Here is a 26,665-nt window from a genome sequence, read left to right on the forward strand (position 1 = left end):
TGTTGTCTCTCTCTGCAGGTTACTTGCAGAGGTGTGCGTGGTGGCTGATCTTCCCTCGTCTGCACTAAAGCCACGCTCTTTGTGCATTTGACAGGCATCAAGAGAGCAAGCGCGCTAACAAACCTGGATCAAAATGCATTTGAACCTGAGCTCTGGAAACAACACCTATTCTCCTACCAGTACTGAAAAGAAATACGGCATATTACAGATTTTCCAGTGTTCGAGCAGCTCCCCAGGCCAGCGTGTTTGGCGCCAGGGGTATAGGTCACCTCTCTTAAGATATGACCTCGAAAAAGAGGGACGCAGGACAAGAGGGGACCAGGCCAAGGCCTGCCATATTATTGTTCCACTGCACCGAGAAGAGGCCAAGGATTAGAAATGATTGAAATCTCATTTGCTTTTTGCACTTGAGCACACTAAGCCCCACTCCACTCCGCCGCCATGCTTTCTGTGGCTAATGAGACTGAAGCGCGAAGCAGCCCGCTCCCACACGTCTGCGGCGTGACCGATGGCGCCGGTGTGCACCGGCCAAGAAGGTGGTGCCGCCTCTTTGAATGTCCTTTACGGGTGGCTCGCCCTGCTTAGTCAAAACCCTTCAGGTTGTCGCAATCCATGTGTCCGCCTGATGAAGAAGGCCGACACACGGGCACAAAATGACAAGGTGTCACAGAGACAACAAGGACTAGAGCGTCCTCACAGGCATGGTAACAAACCAGGAGTCGGGAAACAGGTCACCGTGACTGGCAATGTTCGTACTCCACAACTGCCGAGTCCTTTAAGGGAGCTTTGGGGAAAAAAGTGAGGAGTTTCCCAGGTGAGGAACAACCATATCATCCAGAGAGTTGGGACCACTGTATGTATACATGTTCTGATCAGCGCATGTAGTCTACATGGATAAAACTTCAACTGCACTGTTTTGAAACTGTTAATGCATGTGAGCAGGGAGGGCATTTTTTTCTACATCAGATACTCAGGGATGTAACTCCCAATTATGCTCAGCGCATTGAGCTGAATTGCAACCCAATAATAAAAGTCAATGGCCTGGGAATTTTGTGCCAGACAACTGCAGGTTCAACTGCACGCTTCACTCAGAGGCCTATGCAAACCGCACCACCATCACAGATGGAGATGATGAAAGCCAGCGCAATGTTCACATCCTTTACCTGAGGGTTTACACACACTTTGGGGACAACAGGATAATCTGGGACATCACAGGGGCCTTTGGAGGTGCAGAAGGCAGCCGGCAGAAGGATATCAGCCCTTATGTTTATTCAAATTAGGTGGCAGTGGGGCACAGCAGGAATCCACTCCTGCAACTAGACAACTGTGGGTTCAAATCTTGGGTGTTCCCCTTGTGCAAGGTACATAACTGGAATTATTTCAGCAATTATCCGACCATATATGCCATATGGAGACAAAACAACAGGCGGTGTTTAGGGGCTTTAGTGGAGCCCCTCATTAGTACACTTTTGGCCATCTAGTGGTCAAACAAAGGCACTGTCATGACTACGCTGGGAGCTGCTCAGTGTGTCTGAGAGAGTGAGGTCACACTAGCATTTGCAGGCCTGCTTGGTGGCAGAATCTAATCTAACCAGAGACTCCTTGGATGACAGCGCAAATGATGATGAAGGTTCGAAACCCCCCCACCCCCCCGCCCCAGACCGCGAATGAGTAGGTAGGTCTCGGCTCTTACCGTCCACACAGGCCGGCCTGGCTCTCGTTGTCCCGGCGATCTGCCCCCGTTTACACGCGCAGCGCGCCGTCTGCCGTGCGATGGTCCGCCGCGGCTGACTGCTGTCCCGGTCCAGCGTGACGATCTCGCACGTCCCCGCCGCCAGCTGACCTGGAGGGCGCAGTCGGAGAGAGAGGAGGGTGAGGTTTACGGGGGACGGCAGCACAGGTCACGCTATTCCCCAAACAAGGGATCCGAAACAAAGGCCAGCGCTTCTGAGATTCAATCAGGAGGCAAAGACTGTGAAAGCCCTTTGAAAACATACCCCCAAGTTATGTCCTGTCAGTCAAAGTCACAGGCTATGGAACGAAGCAACAAGAATAATGTCAGAGTGAGTGATGTACAACAGAAGTCAGTTCTTACTCGTGCTAGACCACAAGTGCTGCGTAACTACAACTGGTCATGCAATCAAGAAAATGTATTACTGATCAATAATAATAACAACAATAATATTGGATGCATGCACACAGCACTTTTCAAGGATCTAAAATCACTTTATGCCCTCAACTACTGCCCGCAACAACTACTAAATTGCCACAATCATCTGGACAATGCATGGCAGCCATTTTTCAACAGATCGCTTATCAATTATCAAGTAACATGGGGAGGGAAGCATTTATTTTAGCCAGTTAAACTGGACAGCAATAAGCTGCTATTTGCTGTTGTTTTTGTTTTCCACCTAATGACCGCATTCAATAATAATGTATACTTGATTGAAATAAAGAAGTAAAGACAGAAAAAAAAATGAAAGAAAGAAAGCACTGCCAGAACTACAAATACTGATCCTATAGAGTTGGCTCAATCCAGTGCTATACCAGCCAGTCTCAGCAGTTCATTTGTAAAGGTGATTATTTACAGCCTTAAATTTCATATGTTGTTTAGAAATACAGATGAACATCACAGTAAAAAGCCACAGCCATGGGTACTTAATCAAGGCACCTTTCACCTATTGACCCGGCAAGCTGCTCACAAATTAACCTGTGCATGAGGAAACAGCCCAGGGCCTTCTCTGGAGGGAGCATGCTCTAAGTGCCTGGGTTTGTAATTTGTGATCAGCGGGTGGGTCAAAGTTGTGATTTAATCTGGCCCTGAGTCACAGTATAAAGGCTGGGCAGAGTTAATTAACTGTACTGCAGGGCTGTATTCAGAGTAAATGGCATTCTGTCAGGATGGGAGTGTTAAAGAGGTGAGGTAGACTATGTGCTGTCACAGGTTTCCTAGGGTCTGAACCTGAAGAGGCCTTCACTGTGTTAATATTTACTATGGTTGAGTCCTCTCTGTATTTACGTGAAGATGCTTGGTGCTTCACCAATATCTGCCCATCAAATTTGATAGGATTACTTTGGTACACTGAGGTTGTATTCATTGCTACATTGCTACAGGACTCCTCAATCTTATGTACAGACATACAGACAGAGTGCAACAAGACAAGCTCCCACTGGCCCCCAAACCATGCGGAGCAGACCAGAACATGTTGTTTTTGTTTATTCCAGACTTTGAAATTATCCAATCAATTCCTCCGCAGTCTGCGCCTTCGATCTGTGAGCGGGGGTTCAGCGCCGTTTCCCATGGATAAACACACGCTCACGCACACAGCTGGAGGAGCAAAGCGGGCCGGCACTGGCCGGCCGTGTGTTTACTGAAACCGCTTTCAAACGGATGCAAATCCGGGGCGAGGGAGAAGGAAAGGGAGAGAGGGGGAGAGGGAGAGAGAGAGGGAGAGGACGAGGGCAAGGGAGAGGGAGAGGGAGCGGGAGAGGGCAAGAGGGAGAGGACCAGGGTGAGGGAGAGGGAGAGGGCGAGGGAGAGGGAGAGGGAGAGAGTGAGAGAGAGAGAGAGAGGGAGAGGGAGAGGGAGAGAGGGAGAGAGAGAGAGAGAGAGACAGAGAGAGAGGGAGAGGGAGAGGGAGAGGGAGAGGGGGAGAGGGAGAGAGGGAGAGAGGGAGAGGGAGAGGGAGAGGGTGAGGGCGAGGGAGAGGGAGAGAGGGAGAAAGGGAGAGAGAGAGGGAGAGGACGAGGGCGAGGGAGAAGGCGAGGGAGAGGGAGAGGGAGAGGATGAGGGCGAGGGAGAAGGCGAGGGAGAGGGCGAGGGCGAGGGAGAAGTGCAAGGCACTAGCAGTTCTGCTCCTTTCATGGCCATGGGCTGTTAGCCCTTTACTCTGTGTTTTCACTCTCCTTGTGCACCATAAACTGAAGCAGGCTGGAGAGGTGGTGTTTTTCACCGTTCTTACCTTCTCTGCTTTCCTTTCTTGTATTTTTAAAAATATTTTATTTTATTTAAACTCTTCTTCAACAATTGCACCGTGTGTCTGTGTGACCCCTGGTTGCTGTTTGCCACATGCACTACATCGGCAGAGGATTTCAGTGTGTTCAGAGCCTCTGGTACAGTGAACAATGTGTTTTGTTCGCTCCTTGTCTCTCAGGTTCTTACCCTCTCCCTGAGGATACTGCATTTGGCTCAGTACACCCCTCTGTCCATCTGTCTGCTCGAGTGGTTTGCAGTGTGAAGGAGAGCCTTCACCACCTCTTCCTTAGCCTAAATGCTAATTGTTAATTGATGTCAATCAATGTTAACTGTGGCAATCTTTTATTAATTGTGTGCACTTGTGTTAGTTTGTGGGGGAACCAGCCTATTGGATAACGAGCCACACCTTTCTGATTGAGGCCTGACTAAATACAGGTGGATGCAGAGCAGGAGAGAGGCTCACTTTGTCCCTGCGTTTCGGTTTGCATAGGCTGCTTTCCTTTGTTTTGTTGTTTGGTTTTACAACAAATTATTGTTTTTTTTTAACCTTTTGTACTTTTTTTACTCGTTTATGAGAGAAGTATCGGCCAGCTTCTCTACATGCAGTAACAAGGGTTTTTTTTTTTTTTTTTATTTTGGTTCACAGGCGTGATGGTCTGCAGTCTGTGACTGCAGTTTTTTGTGCTGGTAACCATGTTAATAGCTTATTTGAGATTGGGTATCAATCCATGACATGGTTAAGGAAGGAACCCTTCCCAGAGAACTTTTCAAAATGCTTTCTGGTTTCCGTTGTTCCTGCCATTCTTATTACAGGAACTGGACCCAGAGCAGTTCATGTTCAATTGACTACAAAATCTCTCCCCAGAAAATGAATAGTCCTCTATTCAATATATGTGGGCACAGTGTTTTATATATATATTTCTGTATCAGGCTTGTATTACAATGCAGACAGAAAGGCATATTGTGTGGTGTCATAAATCCTATTTATGCAGCCCTAGTTTTCCTGGCATCTCCTGAGGATTTTTTCCAAATATTTTGACCTTGGGAACCAAACACACCTGGATTAACGTTTTAGACACATGACCGTTCCTTTGATCAAAGGGTGGGATTTTCAACAAATGACTTGCATCATGTGACAGTCTGGTAATAACTCAGATGTTGTGCATATGTATATGTGAGAGAGAGAAGTATGTGCAGTATATATTTGTCTGTGTCAAGGCATAGTGTGTTTCCTTTAATAAAGAGGGACCGGGTTATTTACATTTTTGGTGTGATTCTCTAATAAAGCTGTCAGCTTTTTTACGTTCGAGAAACAAACAATAAAGTTCTGTCAGTGAGATAAATGTGTACGAGCTATCCAATTTGACCAAATATAACCTTCACATGCTATTTCTAAAGAGACGAGTTTTATGAATCTTGTCGGAGTATGAAGGACACCAAGTTGTATGTTTGCATTGTGTGCTATGGAGGACATACTTCTATTAATAATATGCCAGAGAGAGTGGTCAATGCTTGATTTAATATCCTTCTCCAATTTTCAGAGTCATTGTGATCTATAAGTGAAAAATACCATAAAAATCCTTTAAAGGACCAACAACCCAGGTATAGGCAATGTGTCAATCTTTACATGGGTCATTTTCAGGAAACTCCTGTGGTTTTGAGATCCTAAAAAATAGATAGTATATAGATCTCTGTTGCAAGGGAAACAAGCTCTAAATGCAAAAATATGAAATCAAAATGTGCCCTATGAAAATATCCAAAACAACTGTACTGCTTAAAAGTTAGGCTACTGTACTGCTACTGTAGTCCACCAGCTAAAGAGCAACTACCTGTAGCCTTACAGTTGCACAGTTCAATCATTTTGGCTCATCTTTATAGCTACAAATTAAACATCATAATAGCACCACCACTAAATCATCTCATTTCTTCAGAAGACGATGCACATGCTAAACTGAATCTGCTGATATAGCACTCTGCCCCATTGCCAGGATGTTGCTCCAATGTCCCCTGCTCTGAAGGCAGGGTTTCTTTATTAGCTAACTCTGTAGAGAGCTTTCAACCCAGTGACTGTTGACAGACATGATTATCCCTGCTTGCGCACCTGCATTTGACAGCTTCCATAGCAGTGTGGTGTAAAGGCTGTGATTTGTGCACACCTTGCTCAAACCTCATATCAGACTAAACAGATTAAAAAAGTATCTGGAAGTTCTGCATCTTTCAAAAGTTTTAATAATTTTTGTTCGTTTTTTTTTTTTTTTTAATCAGCACAGGTGATCAGGTACTAAATGTGAGTCATCTTGATGGCCATGAGAACAGTATATAAATAATTACAGCGTGGTCAGAATGCCTCCTCAACCAATCAGAATGCAGAAACTGAAACAACCCATTTAAAAACTCTATTAAACTGAAGAGCGTGCACAACGCTTCCACTTAATTTCAAATCTTGATCATATTCTTGATTTAAAGTTTTCCTGCTGATTAAACAGTGCTTACTGGATGCTGGGGAAACGTCAGAATAGGAGAAAAATGACTGAGCACACTATACGGCAGAGTGCTTTTCAAAATATAAACTCAGACATTGAGTACTTTGATTACCAGCTGTATTTTCTCATTATAATTAATTTGCGTCTCTGCTGCTATTGTTAGCTACTGAGACCCTGAGGTTAAGCGTTATGGTTAAGCGTCCAGCATTCTGGCAATAACCTATCTTCACCATGGACTCTCCATTACATTCTATGGGTGTTCTTCTAATGTTTCTATGTTTTAGTTTTACAATGTGGAAGTAAAAATGGAAACTTGGTATCGTAAATCCCTGTGGTTTTTCACTCTTCTGGAGTGTTGTATTTGATTCTGGCTTTGTTTTGTTTGCCTGTTTGTTTATTCCTTGTTAAAGCTAGTTAGTGGAGAGACAGACCCAGAGTCAGGTAGGGTAAGATAAGGTCATATACAGAAAAAATGAATTCTGTGAAGGATGTTTTTCATCCCATTAATGAAAGGAATACGCATTTCCATCTTTCCAAAACATTCTTTGTTTTCAGCACAACAGAGATATGAAGTTCAAGCTATGATAACTCTGGTTCAAGTTTAACACTGTATTGATTCATAACAGGGTATGCTGTCATTTTGGTGGGCTAGAGAGCAAAATGGGCAAAAAAAGTCATGGTAACAGGACTACTCCTTGTAAATTTTTATCTTGTTCCTCTAGATGGTTTGAGAGACTAAGTCATAATTAATTAGTATGTAGGAATATCCATTAACTGTTATAAATAGTCTCTTAAAAGTGTGTAACCAAAAGAAGCATGACTGTTTCTTTAAAGGTATTATTTACACTGTTCAGGTCATGGAAGTCGCTATGGCTAAAAGTGTCTGCTAAATGAAGTAATGTAATGTAATGTAATATATACTTATTTTCTCTAGTCTGTGTAATGAGTAACTATTTCAAAACTATTTCATCTTCCTTTCAAGATGATTAGAGAAATATGTTTGTTGTATCACCAAATTTACAATTCAGTCTAACAGAGGTAAATTGTACTCTTTTTAATGACTGAGGTATTCTTTAGTAATTCATTTTGTAATTGTACTGATTGTACTCTTTTCTCAGGTGGGTTTCAAAGTCTAGCCATTTCATTGAAAAAACAGCAGGTAAAATGGGCGATTAAATAGTCAACCGCAAAATTTTACCAAGGTGAATAAACCTGTCCTCTGCCAATGGGGCTGTATGAGGCACTGCAGATGGCCTGGCTAATCCAATCACCATGGCCTGGCTAATCCTGTTTCTCTGACATAAACTTCACATGATCAACTAGCCACATTGCAACTTCTTTGAGAATGTGACAACAGGAAATGATCCAGCCCAACAGACTGTTCCCATTAAAGCATTGCAAAACATTTTTTGATCATAATAGCAATGCAAAGTCACATTACTTTTCTGTATCTATAACTATCTGTAGCTATATCTACCTATCTATCTATCTATCTTTATGTCAAGATAATGGTTTCTTTTATAATATGGCTATAATAGCTTTAGTTGTATGCACACACTTTAATGACACGCGTTATATTTATCTTCCCATGACGACTTTCTAACGGTTCTGTGGATAAGTGAACCTGCCAAATGAAATGGAGATAAAATACATAATAAACTGGGAGATGCATGTTGTCTGTAGTCCTCCTGCACCAACACTCTGTGTTAAACGCATAAATGCACTCGCTGTCAGCCTGGTGATATGCAGAAGAACCTCTGCAGAGATGTCACATTTAAAAGCTTAGCTGCTTCTGAAATTATTATTTTTTTCTTTCTTGGTGTAAAGCTAGCATACTAGCACATTGTACATTCATATATACTGTATATAAACAACTACAACCATTTCATTTATTTTTTTTCCCCAATTATGTACAGCTGTCACACTTGCAGAACGGCTGAGTAAGATGTATGTCTAAGGCCAATGACAAAATGTGTTTCAACAAGGACACGAGAATGATGAATGTGCCTTGTAGTGAAACTTCATAATCGATATCATTATCGACATTTTACATTGCTTTTGTATTTTTTCTGTAAGATCTCAAAAGGTATCAGGGTAAATCTTTCATAGGATAATTTGATTTATGTCCAAATGCGACACAGAACAAAAGAAACGAGAAAATAACAGCGTGAGGCTGAGGACACGAGATTGATTTCATGTTCGCTTTGAAGGGGTTGAAATGGGGAATGTAGATCTTGAGCATATTTTCACGAATGCGCCCTACCTTAATAAGCCTCCTCAGCAGACAGCCTTTGGCACCAAAATAACAATGTGTTTTACGGCAGATAAGCCCGCTGCAATGCCTTCCTTTTAATATCACAGTATCTCCAAGTACAGGCACTCTTCCCGGAGAAATTACACAGGGATAGCACGACAGCCCCACCTTCTCGAATGCCAAGCGGAGGGGAGAGAATCTTCGGATGTGTCCTTCCCTCCAGAACTATCTGCCTCGCTTATTGTCAACACAACGGCACAATATGCAGCTGCAGGTTTCCTGAGAGATGCACAAAAGCGGTCGCCACAACTTGGTTTAATTTCAGTGGCCAAGGATCAGATTTTATTTGACATTCAACAAAGGAATTTTCTCAGAGGACCTCTGAGCATGCATTTTGTAACAGTTCCCACCAAGTATAATTTTCAAAAGAAATCTTGGGTACTACTATTATCAAAAATGAAATCTTGGGTGATATTATCAATGATGTGTTTAAGGCACAGACAGAGAGAAACACCTTACTGGAACACTTTACAGTTACAGTAGTAGAAGGGTATCTCATTACACTCTCAAATATTAGTTAAGAACTTTCTAATTGGACAGGAAATTCATAACTGAACCTAAGTATCAAAGTGTCATTGAGATCACTGAGATCATTGAAATAATCCTTGCAGGTCTCCTCTGAATCTTTGGAACCCCCCAGGTCGCATCATGTGAAACAATCCAGCATGATGTTGACATTCTGCAGTGCAGCAAGAAGACATCTGTATCGACACTTGTAGCTGGCTCCCTTATAAATAAACAGCAGTGAATTAGAATGGTTGCCATTACCATTTGTTTTTCTAAACTAGCATTGTGAATTCAGATACATTATAGTGCTTAGGGACATGGAGCTGAGATCAATTTCCGATGCAATCTAAATTAATTTGCTGCATATAAGGGAGAAGCAAGTGCTAACCTGATACTCTATATTCAAGCACTAAATTATTTAACCCTTCGACATAATGAAGGAACTATTGTAAAGGCTGGCCCCAGTTCAATGACACTCTCTTACTGTAAAAAGGACATGTTGCCTCTCAATGATTCATATGGATTCAAACCACATTTTATCACAAAACATATTTAAATCTGCATTTATAGCAGTGAGAAAATACACAGGGGTCTGCTAAAAATCTGAAAAGTTCTCTAGATGACTCTTATTGCAACTGTCTTATCATAAAAACTGAAGGTACTTTCAATCCAATGCACTTTGATCTCTTGACTTCCTTGGGTCCTATTCGCATTCACAGTGCTTCAGTGATTACTAGAAAGTTTTCAAGACGCAGTTTAATTCTGAGTATCTGTCAGTAACTTTTTAAAGCCATTACGGTGGCCAGTCTCCTATAGTTTAATAACAACATTTGCTTATTGATAAATTGCTAAATATTGTATAGCATAATGTGGTGGTGTGCCTGTATACACTATGTAGGGTAAGTAGTTGTTCTGGCTGACTGTATTGCATTGCCAAACTGGACAAGTTCTTTCATCTAATGGAAATTGACTTTATTTTTGATGTTTGACCTTGCCATCTCACTTTACCTTTATGAGAGTAAGGCTGTTTGTCTTACAAGCTTTTGCCATTTTGGATTTTTTGGCTTTGTGTAACACAGGCTTTTTATACCTTTTTCATTTATTACATAAAATGCTGGGGGAGAGGGAGGATGACCAAACCGTTCTGCTTGCAAATGTCCCCTCGCCGGAGTGAAGAGCATTTATTACCCAAGGAAGGCTGCAGACATTCCATGCCTGGGCTAGACTCATGCCGTTTGCCCCTGGTTACATCCCCTTGTGAAAGTAAAACATGTTTTTTTGCCCCCCCGGGACAGGGAAGGGGGGGCGAGGGGGCAGAGTAGGCGCTACTGTCTCCCTTGTCGCTAAATGAAGTATTGCAATTTACCCATGACCCTTGCTGCATATAAGCAATAATTGGGGCTGCCCAAAATATATTGGAAGGAGAAGTCCATGAGGCCATTCATGAGGGTTCATCAGCATGCAGCGGGCATGCTCGCTGACTGCAGTGATTGAATGCAGACTCTAACGCCCCGGCTTTAATCTCGCTCTCATTCATTCGGGCCTGCGCTTTGGCTCAGCTGTATGATAAACACACTCACATCCCCTCTCCACCTCTCCCCTCGCTTGCCTCGCCCCATACCAACCCCCCCCCCAAACTCCCCCCATCCACCTCATATTTTAAGGCTGCCCCACCTCCCACCTCCCTGCTTTATGTCACGCCCGTACAATGGACATTGAACATTATTTTACTGTGTATAAGGCTTTCCGAGAACAGATAACGCAGTGTATGTGGTTGTACTGTGCTTGAATGATAGAAATGGTATTCCTTGGTGTAACCGTAATGCCTGCCACCTGTATCTCCTTTCTCCACATCTTGAAATCCACCTCCTTCAACTCTTCAGTTTCTGTGCCCCTCAAGAGCTCACATCCTGTTGTAACTCTCTCCCCCACTCCAAAAACACATAAACATACACACACGGGCACACACACACCCTGGCAATTTCCTCGAACATCAATATTCAATAAAGAGACAACAGAACAGGGTGATATTAGCCAATACGAAGACCAGAGGAATGAAAGGAAAGGAGAAAAATGTATATATTGCCAACATGTATGGGTTATGTGCAGTTGAGTTCTTCTCAAAACAAACGCTGCATCAACTCGAAACTTGGAATTCCAATAGCAAACTCCACAAACAGGCAGAGCATATGAGGTGAACAGCTTCAGAAAATATGGCATCTGTGTGTTCCCCACACTAAACACAGCATGGGATTGGAAGATCAGTCCCCTAACAAAAATGCAGTGTAAAATAGCATATAAGAAAGAAACCAAGGCAGACCAAAAAGGAGCTGAGCCTTTTCCTCTTAGAAAAACAAAACTCAGATGACTTTGACACAAACACAGGGAAAAGTCAACTTGCTGAAGACACAACAACACACAGAACTTTTCTCTGAGAGAACATCTGCTTTGTTTGGGTATTAGTCAAGGGCCCTGGCTATGAGAGGATAAGGAGAAATAAAACACAATATTGTTTGTAAAATGGACACTAATCTAGCCAAACCCCCTTCGTATAAAGTCACTGAGTTCTCCTAAGACCCTCGGCCATGATGAATGACAGTGATGACTTTGACCAGATTAAAAAGGCTCCTCCACATGTGCGAGATGGCTAAATGACAGAACTAAATAATGAGTATGAGACAGAGCTCCGACTGATTGTTCAGCGGACCTCAGCAGAATGTGTGAGAGACAAGTGCCTCTGTGCATCGTAAACAGAGCCTGTTTGGTCCCGGACTCTAATGTGGTTTAATGGCCCTATTTTGCTTCACAATATCCGTGGCATGGTATGTCATCGTCTTGTCAAAATATGGAAATAACCTTTTAAGTTCTTTCTTTCTTTCTTTCGGATGAATAATCATACTAAAGATTTGCCACACTGACTGAGACAATCAGAGACCAACGCTGTGTGAAGCTACAGTTACAGGGCCAGTCCCTGCCAAAGGCTTTCAGCTGATAAATGTCTTCTTTTACTCTCTTGGCTGCTGCGATGGCATGAGGACAGGTTTTGGGGAGGGAGTCATAGGGGTGACTCCTGGGGGACCGTGGTGTACCACGGTGACAGTCTGTCAGCCATCGAACCCGCTTGCCAGGTCACAGCGGCCGACATCTGCGCGTGACCTCATACGCGCACCCCCGGCCAGGGCGGAAACACTGACACACTGTCCTGCTCTGCGAAAATAACACAGGCGCGACGTAGACGCACACTGCACAGCATAAACGCTAGCACAGACAGCAAATACTGCACATTACTGCACAAAAATAGCAACAATAACACGTTCAACTCACAGCACAAACACTAGCACACAAGGTACTCCATAATCCATAACTCACTCCATAACTATGATGATGATGACGACAATACCACAGCATAGGCATCAACATTTACTGCCCAGCACAGACAAACATAACAAAACAGAAATACAATAACGTACTGTAAGATCACACTGCACAGCCTTACGTGTAACCACCACAGAAGCACAGACACAAACAATAGCTACAGCAATAGTAGGATTTCCAAAGTATGTTAACAAATTTAAAAATAAATTCAGCCTTTGGAGGGTTTCCTCACATTAAATTCCACATGTACACAGTCTTGCAGGAACCCCCCCCCCATATAGTCTGCCAATCAAAAAGATTTTGGTATTACTATCTATTGATAGTAACTCTCTAGGATGACTTCAAAAGCTATCTGTAAATGAATTAAATCATTCTTTATAGATTTTGAACTCACAGTAAAGCAAATGTGTATCGGCAACACTGTACAAGAGCAAATGTATTTCTTTTCTATTAGTTATTACAATGTATTTTGGAGATGCAGTGCTGCAATTGCTGTAGGTTCTTGCAATTTTACTGGTGTTAAGACTGCCAAGATCTTTCCATGTAAACTTTAATAGTAACCAACACTGACACCCAACATAAACAGAAGGTGGGCTATCTGAGGAGCTGTCAACAATACGGGAAATAACAAGGGTAGGAAAGCCTCACATTAACTGCGGAATAACAGCATAGAAATGTTCATTTCTGAATCACAAAAGGTCTTATGCGGCCTCTTGATAATGGCTTTGTAATGTGTCTGTATCAATCTCGAGATGTCAGGGGATGCTTGCAAGCAGATGAACAGGCTTGTGAAGGGACTTGATTTCAAAGCTGTCTGGAAGGGAGTCCCCAAGGTCTGAAAAACACAGAAGCTTGAAATAATCAGTTCCTGGGAACATCTAATTTCTCTTCAAATTCTCCAAGCCATTACTTTCCAAACATGTTGTATTTTTTTTTTCTAAAGGGCATCCTCAGGAAAAAGGAGTCACATGTGAACTACCAGTTGAAAAGTGTAGCCCGTTCGATAGCGGTTGGGAGATTGCGGCTTCATGTAACCTGTAACCGGTAGAACTATCATGTGCTGTCAATCACTTATTTGAATGTTCAATTTACAATGTCGTTCCCTGTAGCAAAATCACAACGATTGGTTAAACTCAGTGAGTCATGGATGATGTATGACAGCTGCACTCATTCTTTATGAGGCTTTCATCCTCCCGTCATTACCATAAGAAAAGGTAGAAAAGCTGGAATGAGAGGAAGAGTGCATGAGAGGTCAGAGAGGTGAATGCAAGCCTTGACTTGCAACTTAGCAGAAAAAAAGCTGTTAGCTGCGTATTAGTGTAACAGAGGTTTGTATTGGCCTTACTTCAGTACACTTGTGTAGAGGTTTCTTGCAGTAATACAAGCTTCATGTATGATTGGTGATTCCTATACAGAGCTGCATAAAAGGCAAAAGGCACAACACAGAAGGCAGCCAATATGAACAAGCAGTATCTCATATCAGACACAACAAGAAGCTTAAAGAAAAAGTAAAGGCTTAAGTAAAAGTTAATTTATTAGTCTAAACCATGGACCGGATCTGATGAAAGAAGCTAAGTACCAGGTACAACAGAATCTTAAGACATCAGCTGTTGAATCAATGGCACAGCATGTGATGTCAGCAGGGAGGGCAGGAAGGTAACTCTTGCAGAGGACACACGAGAACCACAGCAGAGCCACTGTACTGTATTCTGTTCGACATAATTAACCGTACAGAGCGCACGCCAACGGTGCCGTCTATTTCAGGGCGGAGAGGCGACCTGCTGGTGGCCGTGAACGTTGCGCTCACAGAACAACGGGAGACTGCAGCTGTATCACGGTGGTGGAGAATAACATCTGTCTCAAAGGAACTCAGGGGAGGATCACTCAAGATAATGGAATATTTAAACGTATCCTCGGGCGATTGATTGCGTCCTGAGCAGAAATGAATGAATGTGAAGGAAGTATGCAGGCACCATGCAAAAGGAACTATGACTGGGTTAACCAAGGGATATCAGTATGTTAAGACACTTTATAGCAATACTTTAGTCTTACATGTATATATTGCATACCTAGCCTCAGCCTATGAATGGTATATTCATCATATATCCATCACTACTATACAATACATCTATATTGCATAAACTAATCTCTCCAGGCAATTGTGGAGGTTGATTGTATCTGTGACATCTGCCAAAATTTGTTGGGAAAGTGCTGATAAATTCGGTTTGTTGTCCATAAAGAAGAACCCCAGAGATCCTCTTGGACATTTTCTCCCACAAACGTAAGCATGACAATTCTAAAACAAGCATACGTCCTACAAAATCCTACTGCACATAATAAGTTTATGAAAACAAGTTTAGAGACGCAACATTGCAGACAGAATTACAGATGGCACACAGATTCAGGATAGCTCCAGTGATCATTAAGTGCCTAAAACAATGAACTACATTTTATGTAAAAAATTAAATATGATACATAACATTGCTGAACATGAGAGGTATGGAAATAAAGGTAATTTTGTTTAGACAGAGTGAGCTGCACCCCTCTTGGAGATAAAATAAGAATTTTACCCACGTCTGTGAAGCCAAGCTGTAGAAAGGACTCATGAACTCTGCAGAGCTGTAGAGAGCACATTCACTGACCAGGGATATACTTAGACATTTCAAAAGCCAGCAGATTGTGACAGTTATAGGCTGCTTGCTTATGTAATTATTTGTTTGTTTAATTATTTTTATGGAAATAGTTACAGTATTGCTGTGGATTTATGACACATTGAACTGTCACCCATACATATTTGTATCCATGTGGATATGCAATTCTGTGAACCAGAATTCTCACATGCTTGCTAATTGAAGCTAACAGTACAATCCCTTTGGCAGGGTTAACAATTAGTGTTCAACAGCATTTGTCCTGGGGGGGAAATGTCCTTATTTTAAAACAGAATGTTTGTAAGATAAAATGGTGCTTAATTATTATTTTTTTTTTTCTGTTTCGCAGTTTTAGTTTTGCACTAAAGGTGTAAAAGTACTGTGTGATGCACACCAGATCTTTCTGAGGATGGAACAGACCAATTAGATTGTGTGAGGGGGGGGGGGCATTGCTATTAAGACTAAACCTTTCCCTCTAACAGCAATGTCAGAAGGCTAAGCTTATAACTGGAGGTCATGGCTGCTTTATGATGCATGCTATAGGACTTCAAGATGGAGTTTTACAGTTAATTAGCTTATTTTGCAGATCTTTCCCTCAGTTGCATTTGTGGAGGTGTGACTTTCAAGTTGACAAGCCAACTTTATCTCCTAGTGTGCTGTTTTTTGGGGGGAGGGTGCTTTTTAAATGCTACTCCTTTACAGCATGTCCAATAAAACATCTCTTTCCAGCGCTGTCCTTGTGGCTTCATTAAATTCACATGCACGGATATGTGCCTTTGCTCCCCAGGGCAGTCTTGCTTGGGGAGGTGACTGACTGCGACCTCAAACTATGATCATTCTCTTTCATTGTGGGTCAATATCACATTCGTTGTGGCATCTTGAGACGCAGCTGTGAGTCCCTCCCAAAGCAGTGCTTGTGAAACCATGCCTCAAACAAACCAAAATAATAATACAGAGAGAGCTCAAGGCAGCTGTCAAACTCTACCAATGCATTTTGTATTCCAAATAGAAAAACAGCACCTTTTTCAGTTTTCGTCTTGTCTTGACAAAGATAAACTCCTTGTCAAAAGCAATTTCATTTGATTAATTCAATTACTAACATGCATCATTGATGCTCCAGGAAACATTTCAAGAGCATTTCTTTAAAAGGAAAAAAAAACATGCTATTTGACATCACTAATGATACAGGTAACTCATTGACATGAAAGACAAGCAGTCCCGTCAGATGGCTGCAAGTTTATTACCGGAACTTTCTGTGAATGATAAACTGCAGATGTTTTCCCAGCACCAAGGCTCTTATCAGCAATAGTTCCAACAGAATGAGGATCACCGATCATTCTGACAAGGCTAATTATGGAATCCTCAGTTTGTTATGTATACTCTGTTACATGTAGCTGTTTGTATGTGTAATCCCATGACAGACAACAAACGATGAGTTTGTAGAGAGGGTGTGCACAAACTGCAGGGTTCCGAATGAGTCACAGTACACCCTCTGGCCCAAAATGGAGGCATCCGATCCCTGTGATTGGTATTCCATGCGCAGGGAGCTGATGTAAGCCCAGTATTAAGAATAAGAGAGGATATACGCTTATCTGTATCCCTCGGCAACCACAACGAATCTCGCAACATTCCTATTTCCTGGGCCCTCTGCTGTCTGGGCTCATTACTGGCCGCTCGGCACCGGCTGCGTTTTTTTCTCCTCCCGCACCCCCCCTCTGTCTTCCACAGGCAGTCAGTTCTGTCTTTCTCCTCTCCTGAATCTGTCCATTCCTCTACGGTCAGCATGGCCGGTGCTCTCTCTCACCCTCATCGCAGAGCCATCATACCCTCCCCATGAGCCTAGCTCATTCTTCTCTCTCCTCTCTCTCTCTCACTCACCATGGGAGCTGTTCCTCATACTCCTTCCTGATTGGTCAATGTTGCTCCTTATTATCCAGTCCCATTTCAAGCTACTGTACATCTTCATGCCCTGATCATCTATCACCGCTTCATTTTAGCACAGAGTGACTGACACCATTGCAGTTTGGCATACTGACTATATAAACAGGTGGATATTAATATGCAAGAAATGCAGCATAAAGCACCTTACATGAGGGGTTTAACATCAATACCTGACCCCAGAATCAAACCCACAACCATCTGGTTCTAAGCACTACATCCTGCAGCAGTGCTCTCTACACATAAGGGAAAGTGCTCCGTGCATTATTTTGTACAACAGCAGTAGGGGTAGTAATGCCACCCCCAGGTAGCAAACCTGAAACCTTCTGGTTATAATCTTACTTCTTTCACCATGGCACAAGTCAGTCCAGCCTGAGACCTGAGCATGTGATGGTCTGCTGCTCCTCTTTCCCTGAATCCCTGTCAGAGGTCCCTAAGGTTGCCCAGGAGGTCACGCGGTCCTCAGGGGTCAGTCACAGGAGAGCGCTGGCCGGAATAAATTCAGCCACCTGTCATGTTCTCTCGCCTCACGCCTGACTAGCTGTAGACACCTTTTTTTCACGGGCTGCGTTGCCGCGGCCAGAGAAGCGTGTCTCTTACAGGTAGCACTTATTAAAACAGACAGAGTTCCGAGACTGGGCTTCAGCGCGCTGTACACAAATAGCCCGGTAATCATCCAGTAACACTTTATCCTTTGAGGTAATTTTGCCTGCGTCAACAAATGACTATAAAACATTGTGTCACATAGTGAATTCCACATGGCAATCTTGAATTCTCCACATGCTCATCTTCTTAACCTGCCTTTCTAATTTCCTACTGCAGGTGTCCATTTATATAGAATAGTCGATACACAATTAAAGAGTTCTGCAAGCCAAGGGTCATACAGTGTCACAGACAGAGGCAAAAAGCACCGGTACTTGAGCAACCACAGAAATCAGCTCTGGACATTGATACAGGGCCTTTTTTTAATGTGAGAGCATGACTTACTTACACTGCATTTTGTCTTCTTCAATTATCTTTCTTAAAAGCACTATCACCATAGCAACCCCCTTTTTACTGTTCCAAGAAGCAAAAGTCTAGCAGTCGTTTGTAACTCCTTCAGCACCACCGCCAGACAGGTACAAATCTGCCCGCTCTGCTTCATCCACAATCGCTGTCATGGCAGTGACAGTGATGGCATACGTGTCACGGCATATGTGTCTGTCTGTCCAGTTCATTTATCCTAAAGGTTTCGCCTCTTCATCACTGAAGTTACCAATAGTAATAGGTATGCGAGGCTTCATGAAACTCTGTACCCAGGTGTTCCCCATTTAAGCTCATTACTTCATGGATGACTGACTCTCACCCTTTCCCTCCACAGTGAGTCTTGGAGTGATGAGTTGAAAATCCATAGACTAATGAAGCCATCAGCCTAAATGGTCTTCACACCTGGGCTGACAGATTTCTGAAGCTCCACTTCCCCATCACTGGTTATGAGGTCAGGGCCTATATTCATATAATTTCTCAGCACTGGGAACAGCACTTAAGTGAAAAAAAAAAATCAGAATAATCTTGACTTTTTCTAAAATGTACCAATCTGTCTCAAAATGAGTTATAAAGGCTTTTGTCCCTTTAAACACAAAAGCTACTGAACAGTTAGGGGTGCACATGAGGGCTCTACCTAAGAATGTTCTTAAGCTTACATTTTAATTTAGTACACATGTTCATAACAGAGGTTGAGAAATACATAACCTATATAAAACAGTACCACAATGTCAACATAGGTGATCTCCAATGTGGGCTACAAAATATTGATGTTTAATACAAATTTTTAATCTTAAAGTTATAAAGTTATAATCTTTTTAGTAGCAGTAATAGTCTATAAGAAATATTGCAATATTGACTCAAGATACTGTATCAGCCAGATTTTACAATAATCATGTTCTCCAGCCATACAGCTGAATATGCACTGAGGCAACCTTAAACAAGGTACAATAACAATGCTCTATCAAGAAACTTTGGGTTCAACTTTTGGGTTAAAAACCCTGTTCCTTACCACTATGCCACATTGCTGAATCATTGTGAACTTGTAATTTAAGCTTTTGTCTCTGCAAGCATTAAGTCAGGTGTGCATAAGCAGAGACTCTATAAAGTATAATTGAAATGCACTGGTCACAAATTAATTAAAAAGATGCAATGTAAAGCATTGTCTTTACCACACCACTACTGACTGACAGACAAGTTCTCAAAGTGAGAGAAGAATGGCTGAATGTCTGCATCAATAGAGTGGGTCCTTCTGTCTCTGAATGTTATCCATTCATTCACCTGAAAGATTACGTATGTCCACCAGACAATGCTTTTTGTTCACTGTTACAGGCACGAGATGAGCCAAGTGCTTCAGACAGAGCGAAATGATCAATGACAGCCACACAATAGCATGTGCCACTGTATCTATTATTTTTTGACTAACAACACAGTACTTTTTCCAACACATGTTCAGGCAACTTGAACACATACAACACCAGTTTTGCGCCGCAGTCACAAGACCCACAAGGTGACCCACATTGGTGGCAAAGTGTGGATAGCGAGAACAGTCATTCTTACTTTCCAGGTTTATTTCCAGGACTATTCCTTTTTCCAGCAAAAACACCTTGTGCTTCTGATATTCTCTTTTGAGGTACTTAAGCTAATGAGTGTTAATTAAATTAATTTTTCTGTTATCGGGGACATCCTGTGTGACACACTTTTTACAGATTCTCCTTTAGTCCTTGTGCAATGTTGGTTTAAATGAAGATGAATCTAAATTAAGACTAATAAGAATACACAGAGGAGGTGGAAGTATGTGTTTACACAGTGACCTCAGTGCGCCGAGCCGGGCTGGTGGGTGAGAACGCAGCCTTGAGGTACACAGCTTTGGACAGACCAACTCCCCCCCCCACCCCCCTCCCTTTCAAGTTCCATTTAAGCAAAGGCACTTTGGCTCCTGCATCTTGGAAGTCTAATTCTGTGGGCATGATATTATTCCAGGTCTCATGTAGCACACAAGGAATAATTTATTGTCTGCTCAGCAGAGCAAATTTGCAAGCATGGCATATACTTCATTTCCTGTATAAATTTTGTTATTAAAATATGACCATGTTATATATTTTACATACATATATACATATACACACACACACACACACATATGGTGTGTGACAGTGGTATATCCCTTTCTCTTTCCTTCTCTCTCCATACATATATCTATAATCTGTGAATATGCTTATAGTCAGGAAACTGATGCGTACAAATATGGTAAGAGGAATCGTATCTGAATCTGAAGCCAACAAGAAGGTGTTGAAGCACTAATATTTATATGTGGGCTCACTCCACCTGCACCCAGGTGTGTGTGAGAGGTCCTGCAGGTGTCTGACAGAAGGAATGCTGGGTAATTTACTTGCTTACCTCATCAGCAGTGAATCATCAGCCTGAGTGGCTAGGTGCAGAAATGTAGTTTTTAGCTACCTGCATAAAAAGTGTAGTCATTAAAGCATGTCATTGTCCATTAGAATTACAGTCAGGCGGCGGTCTTCTTCTCTGTAGTTAGTGAAGAACCGTGAAACCTCATGTATCCGTAATTGTAAAGGTAGTTATAAATGACAATCCACAAATGAGTGCTGCAGTGAAAATTAATTGCCTTAATGGGCTGACAACCAGGTGGGCGGCGAAATGTCAGCCCACTACTGCCTGCAACCAGATCTGCAGGTACTTTCACTGACCTTGAAGAGAATAAGGAAACCTCCCCAGACATGCTCCAAACAGTATCCTCAAAACCCCTGCCACACCATTTTAAGATAACCTAGAAGGAAAAAATTGTGTCTAATTCATTAACAACTATTCTGTGCAATTTCAGATACAATTTTTTTAATTTACAAAGGTGTGCCTTTTTTTCTTTTCCTGACTGAGGTAGACCTTGCACAAAGGACAAAGAGAAAGGCAATAGAAAGACAGAGGAGACCTGCCAGAGACCTGCCACTACGCATGCACTCTGGGCATGTGATATTCCTCCTAGTAACCACGTACCTTATTAAGGGGCACCCACTGCCCAGTCCCGGCACAAATGTTGTCCCCTTTCTTATGCCGTTTCTGCCGCTGTGGCATTTGATTGGACAAATGATTACGCTGGGTTGTAAAGAGCACATTTATACAGCATGTGATTTTTTTTAGTCACGGCAGTGAAAAGACGGCAGGACCACCTTTTACTTCATTTGCATTCAGCGAAAAAGCTCAGAACCGGACAGAAACCTGGGGGAACAAATGGCGCCTTGCTGCTTTATTGTATTTCAAGCATCTCGGGCATAATAAAATCCAACCATTACAACAAATAATGAAATTATACAAGTAAATGAGGGTCGGCGTTAGAGTGTTATATTGCTTTTCCTTTTTTTTTTTCCCTCCCCCCTTCTATGGCGTTGGATGCTTATTTCCAATTGCACCCGGTCAGGATTAAATTGTAACCGGCATGCAATTTATTCAAGGATGAGAGAGTAAGAGAAAGTGACATTCACTGTTATACGATATTCATTAAATGCCATTTTCTTTTAATTCTTTCTAAATTGAAAATAAGAATAACAATCATACGACGTACGGCGCACGGACTCCAGCAATGAGAAGCACCTTGTTTTGGTTCAGACTGTGACAGAGAAATGGCAATCATTTTTAAATTGCTTTAGGCACTTGCTGATGGCTGAGGCAAAGGCCAGTGCTGTCCTGTTAGGAACATTAATATCTCTATTATTCGGCTCTACAAACAAACATACAGGCCTCCGCACAATCCACTGTAGCCCTGAGGAGATGTTTGGGTAAGCCCCTTATGTTAAAATGGAAGCTGAAATAGTTTTCCTAAGTCTCTGTATTTGTTTAACGTTATTATCATCAAACCAGCAGACATCTTGATAACGTTACCTCATTCTGCTCAGACTAGCGAGATGAAAGTGTATTTATTGACGGGAATCTATGGCTGTACTCTAAAAAGTCACCCACAGCTTACCTTTCAATCATCTTTTCACGCATATTTCAACATGAAATACGTGACATTAATATCAAAAAGCTCTCAGTAAAAATATTTGAAAGCAAAAGTAAAAAACATTTGAAGATCCTCAGAAAAGTGTTTCACGGCACGTACCAAGAGCACATGAAGCCGATGGCGCTTAAAAACATGATTTATAAATGCTTACTATGTCCGATCAAGCAATTCCCTTGGGTTTCACCCTACATTAGAATCATCCCAGAGAACCAGAACCTTACCCAGTGCGTTTTTAAAGATGAAAACTCCATAAAGGAAAAAAAAGCCCTCGCTAATAATTCGCAGATTTCAGATATTCTCTTGGGATTCTGTATATAACATGATGGGAGAGAAGAGCACAGGAGATAATCTTCATTTACCGAGGTTTGAAAAGTGCCCTTTATACCACAGTGATTGATACTTTGCCGATGCAGCAGAAGCACCTACTCACTTCCTTCTTGGGAGTGAAACGCTGATCAGAGGAGGCCGTCCTTGCATCAGCTGACAGCAGGAAAACCATGCTGCCTATCTCTAGCCCCGCCCACTCTGGGTCACGCCCGCTTCCTCTGGCCCAAGCTCGTAACTGCTGTGCTCGTGAAGTTTCTCCGAAAGTGGCACAGAAGTCTGCCACATGGCTACACCCATCTGTCTGGCAACACGTCAGGAGGTCACATGGGATTCCATTAACGCTTGTGTCCTGTGTTGTCCACCCCCTCAACAGTTGGGTGTTCATCACAAAGTGTCCTCAACATGACTACATAATCACCAACATGAGAATTATGCAAGTCTAAAGCTCCAGCTAGTCCGTAACAGCTAAGCAAAATAGTCACAGTATTAAAGTGAGTGAACGGAATAAATCACTTACTCGTTTCAATCTTCAGTGTGAACAGTTCAAAAAATATTTTTCAGCAAAGCATTTCATTATAATGACTCTTATTCTTTGACTCTTTTAACTAATCTAATTTCCCCAGTTGTGGCAATATTGCCATCGCACCTTTTGTTCCCATAATAAGGTATCATTTTAGATCTTTTTTTTTTTTAAACTGTACTTAAATGGTCCTTGACACAAGGCCTCAGTAACCAAAGCTGTTGGAGTATGGCACAAAAAAGAGATTTTCAAGCACAATAACGATTAGCCGATTTGCATTCATACACTGAAGGGTGTCATCAGTTCTGGAGTATTATCTTCATGTCTCTTATGCCTGGAGCACTACTCAAGAGCAACGTTTCCCACATCCGTCTTTCAGCGGGCTTAATGTGTCTGTGGCAGTGAATGCGCAGTGGTGGTGAATAAGTCCTCCATCTGCAAGTCGCACAACCCATTGCCTGGTAATTACCTACAGTGTCGCGGTGCACCAGCACGTTAGATGCAATTATGCTATCAGCGCAACGGATGCAAACAACCCCTCCCTAGCATGGTACTTCTCGCTGTGTAACATTACATCATTTATTTGTTTAACAAACTCCCTTACCTACACCTTATATATTATACATTTGCAAAGTTGGATATTTCTCCATTTGTGCTTTGCTCAAGCGTACAATGGCAGTGCCCTGCATGTGAATCAAACCCAAAGTCCAGGACATTAAGCACAATACCACAGGCCACTCCAGTGCTTCCTATACCTCCAAAAGTGTATCTTTTTAGACTGGCCTCTTGATCAATGTAAGTCTTGACTTGCCCACTTGTTTAGAAAGAGTGAGATCAGCAAAAAAAATCTCGACTGTCCCACTTTGATTTTGGGCCCATTTCCAGTACACCGTGCCCCGAATAGCTGTGGCAGAGTGGTCTATATGTCACTCCCATGACCCCCACCAATCCAGCAGCTTCCCAGAGCACTGAACAGACCGACTGGATTCATTTGAGGGGGATGCTTTAGAGGGGTATTTAATCTAGCCCCTTTTGTCACTTTGTTCCTAAATGTGAACAACAAAGCAAACAGGTATGAGATTTATTTTTGAACCACGCATATGATTCCACATTTCAGAGGCTACTGAAATTAAAGAATTTCACAAGAATCTAAAACTTGTAGAATTTTCTTTAAAAATGATTCTGTGAACCAAATGCCACTCCCCAGACAAAATCAGATCAGACCAGAGGTTTGAATCCTCCAGTCCCACTCACTGGGAGACTAGCACCTGTCACTTTGTTACATATAGACCTTCAAGTAAACAATGAGGATCTGAGCCAAGCATTCTGGTGATCAGTGTTTCACTGCTGCCTATAGCAGCTTGACAATTTGACATTTGGCTTACAGTATAACTATAAGCTATATCAGTATAACAATAACTTCTATTTTCGCCTTCAAAGGGCTCTGTGGTAAACACAGATCTTTGAATTCACATCTTTGAATTACTTGCACGTTGTGTTTCCTATGACCTTCACACGTCCAGGAAATGATTTTTCTGCATTCAGTGAATCATACTGATTCTGATGAAAACATCCCACATATGAATACACAAAAAGCACTGCAGACAAAGCCAACAATTAAAGAGGAAGACAGTAACAACAAAGCACTTCACTAAAATACACAAGGATATACCTTGACAAGGCGCACACGCACACACACACACACACAGTCTGTCAAAAACATATCCTTTGACACAAGGTAATGAACTGATAAAAATGGTACTTCCCAATCACTTTGAAGCAAAAATCTCACCATATTATTCTAAAGAGCTGGAAAAACCTTAAAAGTAATATGTAGCAGTATTCAACACTGAAAGAAATAGGCTGAGATCTGGAGACCTCTGCGGTGCTACTGTGTGACCTTTAAATGTTTGTGTGGGTGGCAAGTGAGGAAAGAAAGAGAGCCGTAACTCCGCAAGAAAAGACTCCCTGCATCACATGTCGTGTCCTGCAATCCTTTAGCATGTGCAATTCAAGTTGATGATAGAGGTAACATATATTTAACACACACAAGCATATCCTGGCAATGTATGGAAAAATATATTCAGATGCTTTAAGCCTTGTAACAAAGTTGTGAAATCCCCCCCTCTAAATGAAATGCGAACGAGCATGGGAGAGTGAGCGCGCCTCACAATGGGGCTTTTTCACCCGGCAGTTTTGCTTCCCTTTCACCGTGAGACGCGGAACGGACATTTTGGTGAAGAGGATTAGCCACAGGTTGACCTGTATTTTCACACAAAGCCGCAAGTGTGGAAAAGTGACACGCCACGACTACCATTCCCCCTCGTCTCAGCGCCTACCACAGCGCAGGGAACAACAGCGGCCTTCTCAATGACCACCACCCCTCCTCCCCCTCACTCCCTCTCCCATGAACAAACGTCGATTGTTCGCCCTTCCTCACGAGAACCAGCGTGAGTAATGAAGTTATGAAAATCGTGTTTTGTAGCAAGAATAGCGTTCTTTGCCTATGTGTATATGTTTATTTAAAAACAAAAGAGTAAAAAAAAGCAACACAAGTGAAAAATGCGTTACTTATTTGCCAAGTGGTTTTCCCTTCGCACATGGTCCTCCTTTGGCCTATGTTACGTTTGTTTAAAGACTGTAAATGGGAAGTTTTCTTTTATGCAAATGAATATTTAGTTTCACCGTTCATTTAATGTAATTTAGTTGTCTTTCATGAATTTAACAATTCACAAACAAAAGAATAAAACAGTAATGTCATCTCCAGATATTCTCCAGAATGTCTTTTCTTCCTCTCCCTCCCTCTCTCTTATTGCCGCAAAATCTATCTCTTGCAAAAAATATAAATAATATTACAATATTATAAATTATTTATTTGTTTGCCGTAAGGGATGTAACAAAATTCGCTCATGTAGTACAAACTAATGAAGACGTGAGAACACGTTTTAAACTACATAAACAAATAAAATGCTGCTCTTAGTCACGTTTATCCATAGTGAAAGGCTAGACTGGGTAACAGTGAAAGTAATAAAGCTGTTGCACACTTGTAGATATAATACTTAAATTACGGGATTCGCAGCGATTCGCCACTGCGTGGCTGTGGCTAGCGGTTTTGGATAGTATCCAGGGGTACGTCTGACAACTGGAAATGCGGCTAATAACAAGAAAATAATTACAGTTTGACCCCGGCGTTGCCCTTCAGCAAGACTCTAGTGCCATCTATTGAAGAATGCACTGATAATCATTTAATCTGTCACAACAGTGTGGGTTTCCTTGCTTTAATATTACGTTTTAATCTATTCTATTTAAATTTCCTCCAAACGATTAATCCCAATTAACCATTATTTGCAAACGACAAAGGCCACTGGCGACTTCTAAAACCGGTCGGGCGTGAAACGCATTTACTGGAGTAATTAAGTGTGTTACCTGTTGAGATTAATAAACTCGTTTTATTTTTCAGATGTTATCTTCTTTATCGGACAGAGGATGTGTTTATTACGGCATCGGCATTCAGTTTGGTATTTTCAGCTCTA

General features: G+C 42.1%; 1 protein-coding gene across 3 annotated transcripts in view; it reads right to left on the bottom strand.

The window, feature by feature from the left end:
* LOC118770060 (chemokine-like protein TAFA-5) overlaps positions 1-26,665 on the bottom strand; it is an 82,756-nt gene that overhangs the window by 26,288 nt on the left and 29,803 nt on the right. For all 3 annotated transcript variants that reach the window (XR_005004534.1, XR_005004535.1, XM_036517461.1), the window contains exon 2: positions 1,694-1,843. Coding sequence is in view for 1 of the 3 variants with exons in the window: in XM_036517461.1 (XP_036373354.1) it covers positions 1,694-1,843 (150 nt within the window). In the remaining 2 variants the exon portion in view is untranslated. The remainder of the gene's footprint in view (positions 1-1,693; positions 1,844-26,665) is intronic.

Source organism: Megalops cyprinoides, chromosome 23 (assembly GCF_013368585.1).
Source record: "Megalops cyprinoides isolate fMegCyp1 chromosome 23, fMegCyp1.pri, whole genome shotgun sequence".
Taxonomy (NCBI): domain Eukaryota; kingdom Metazoa; phylum Chordata; class Actinopteri; order Elopiformes; family Megalopidae; genus Megalops; species Megalops cyprinoides.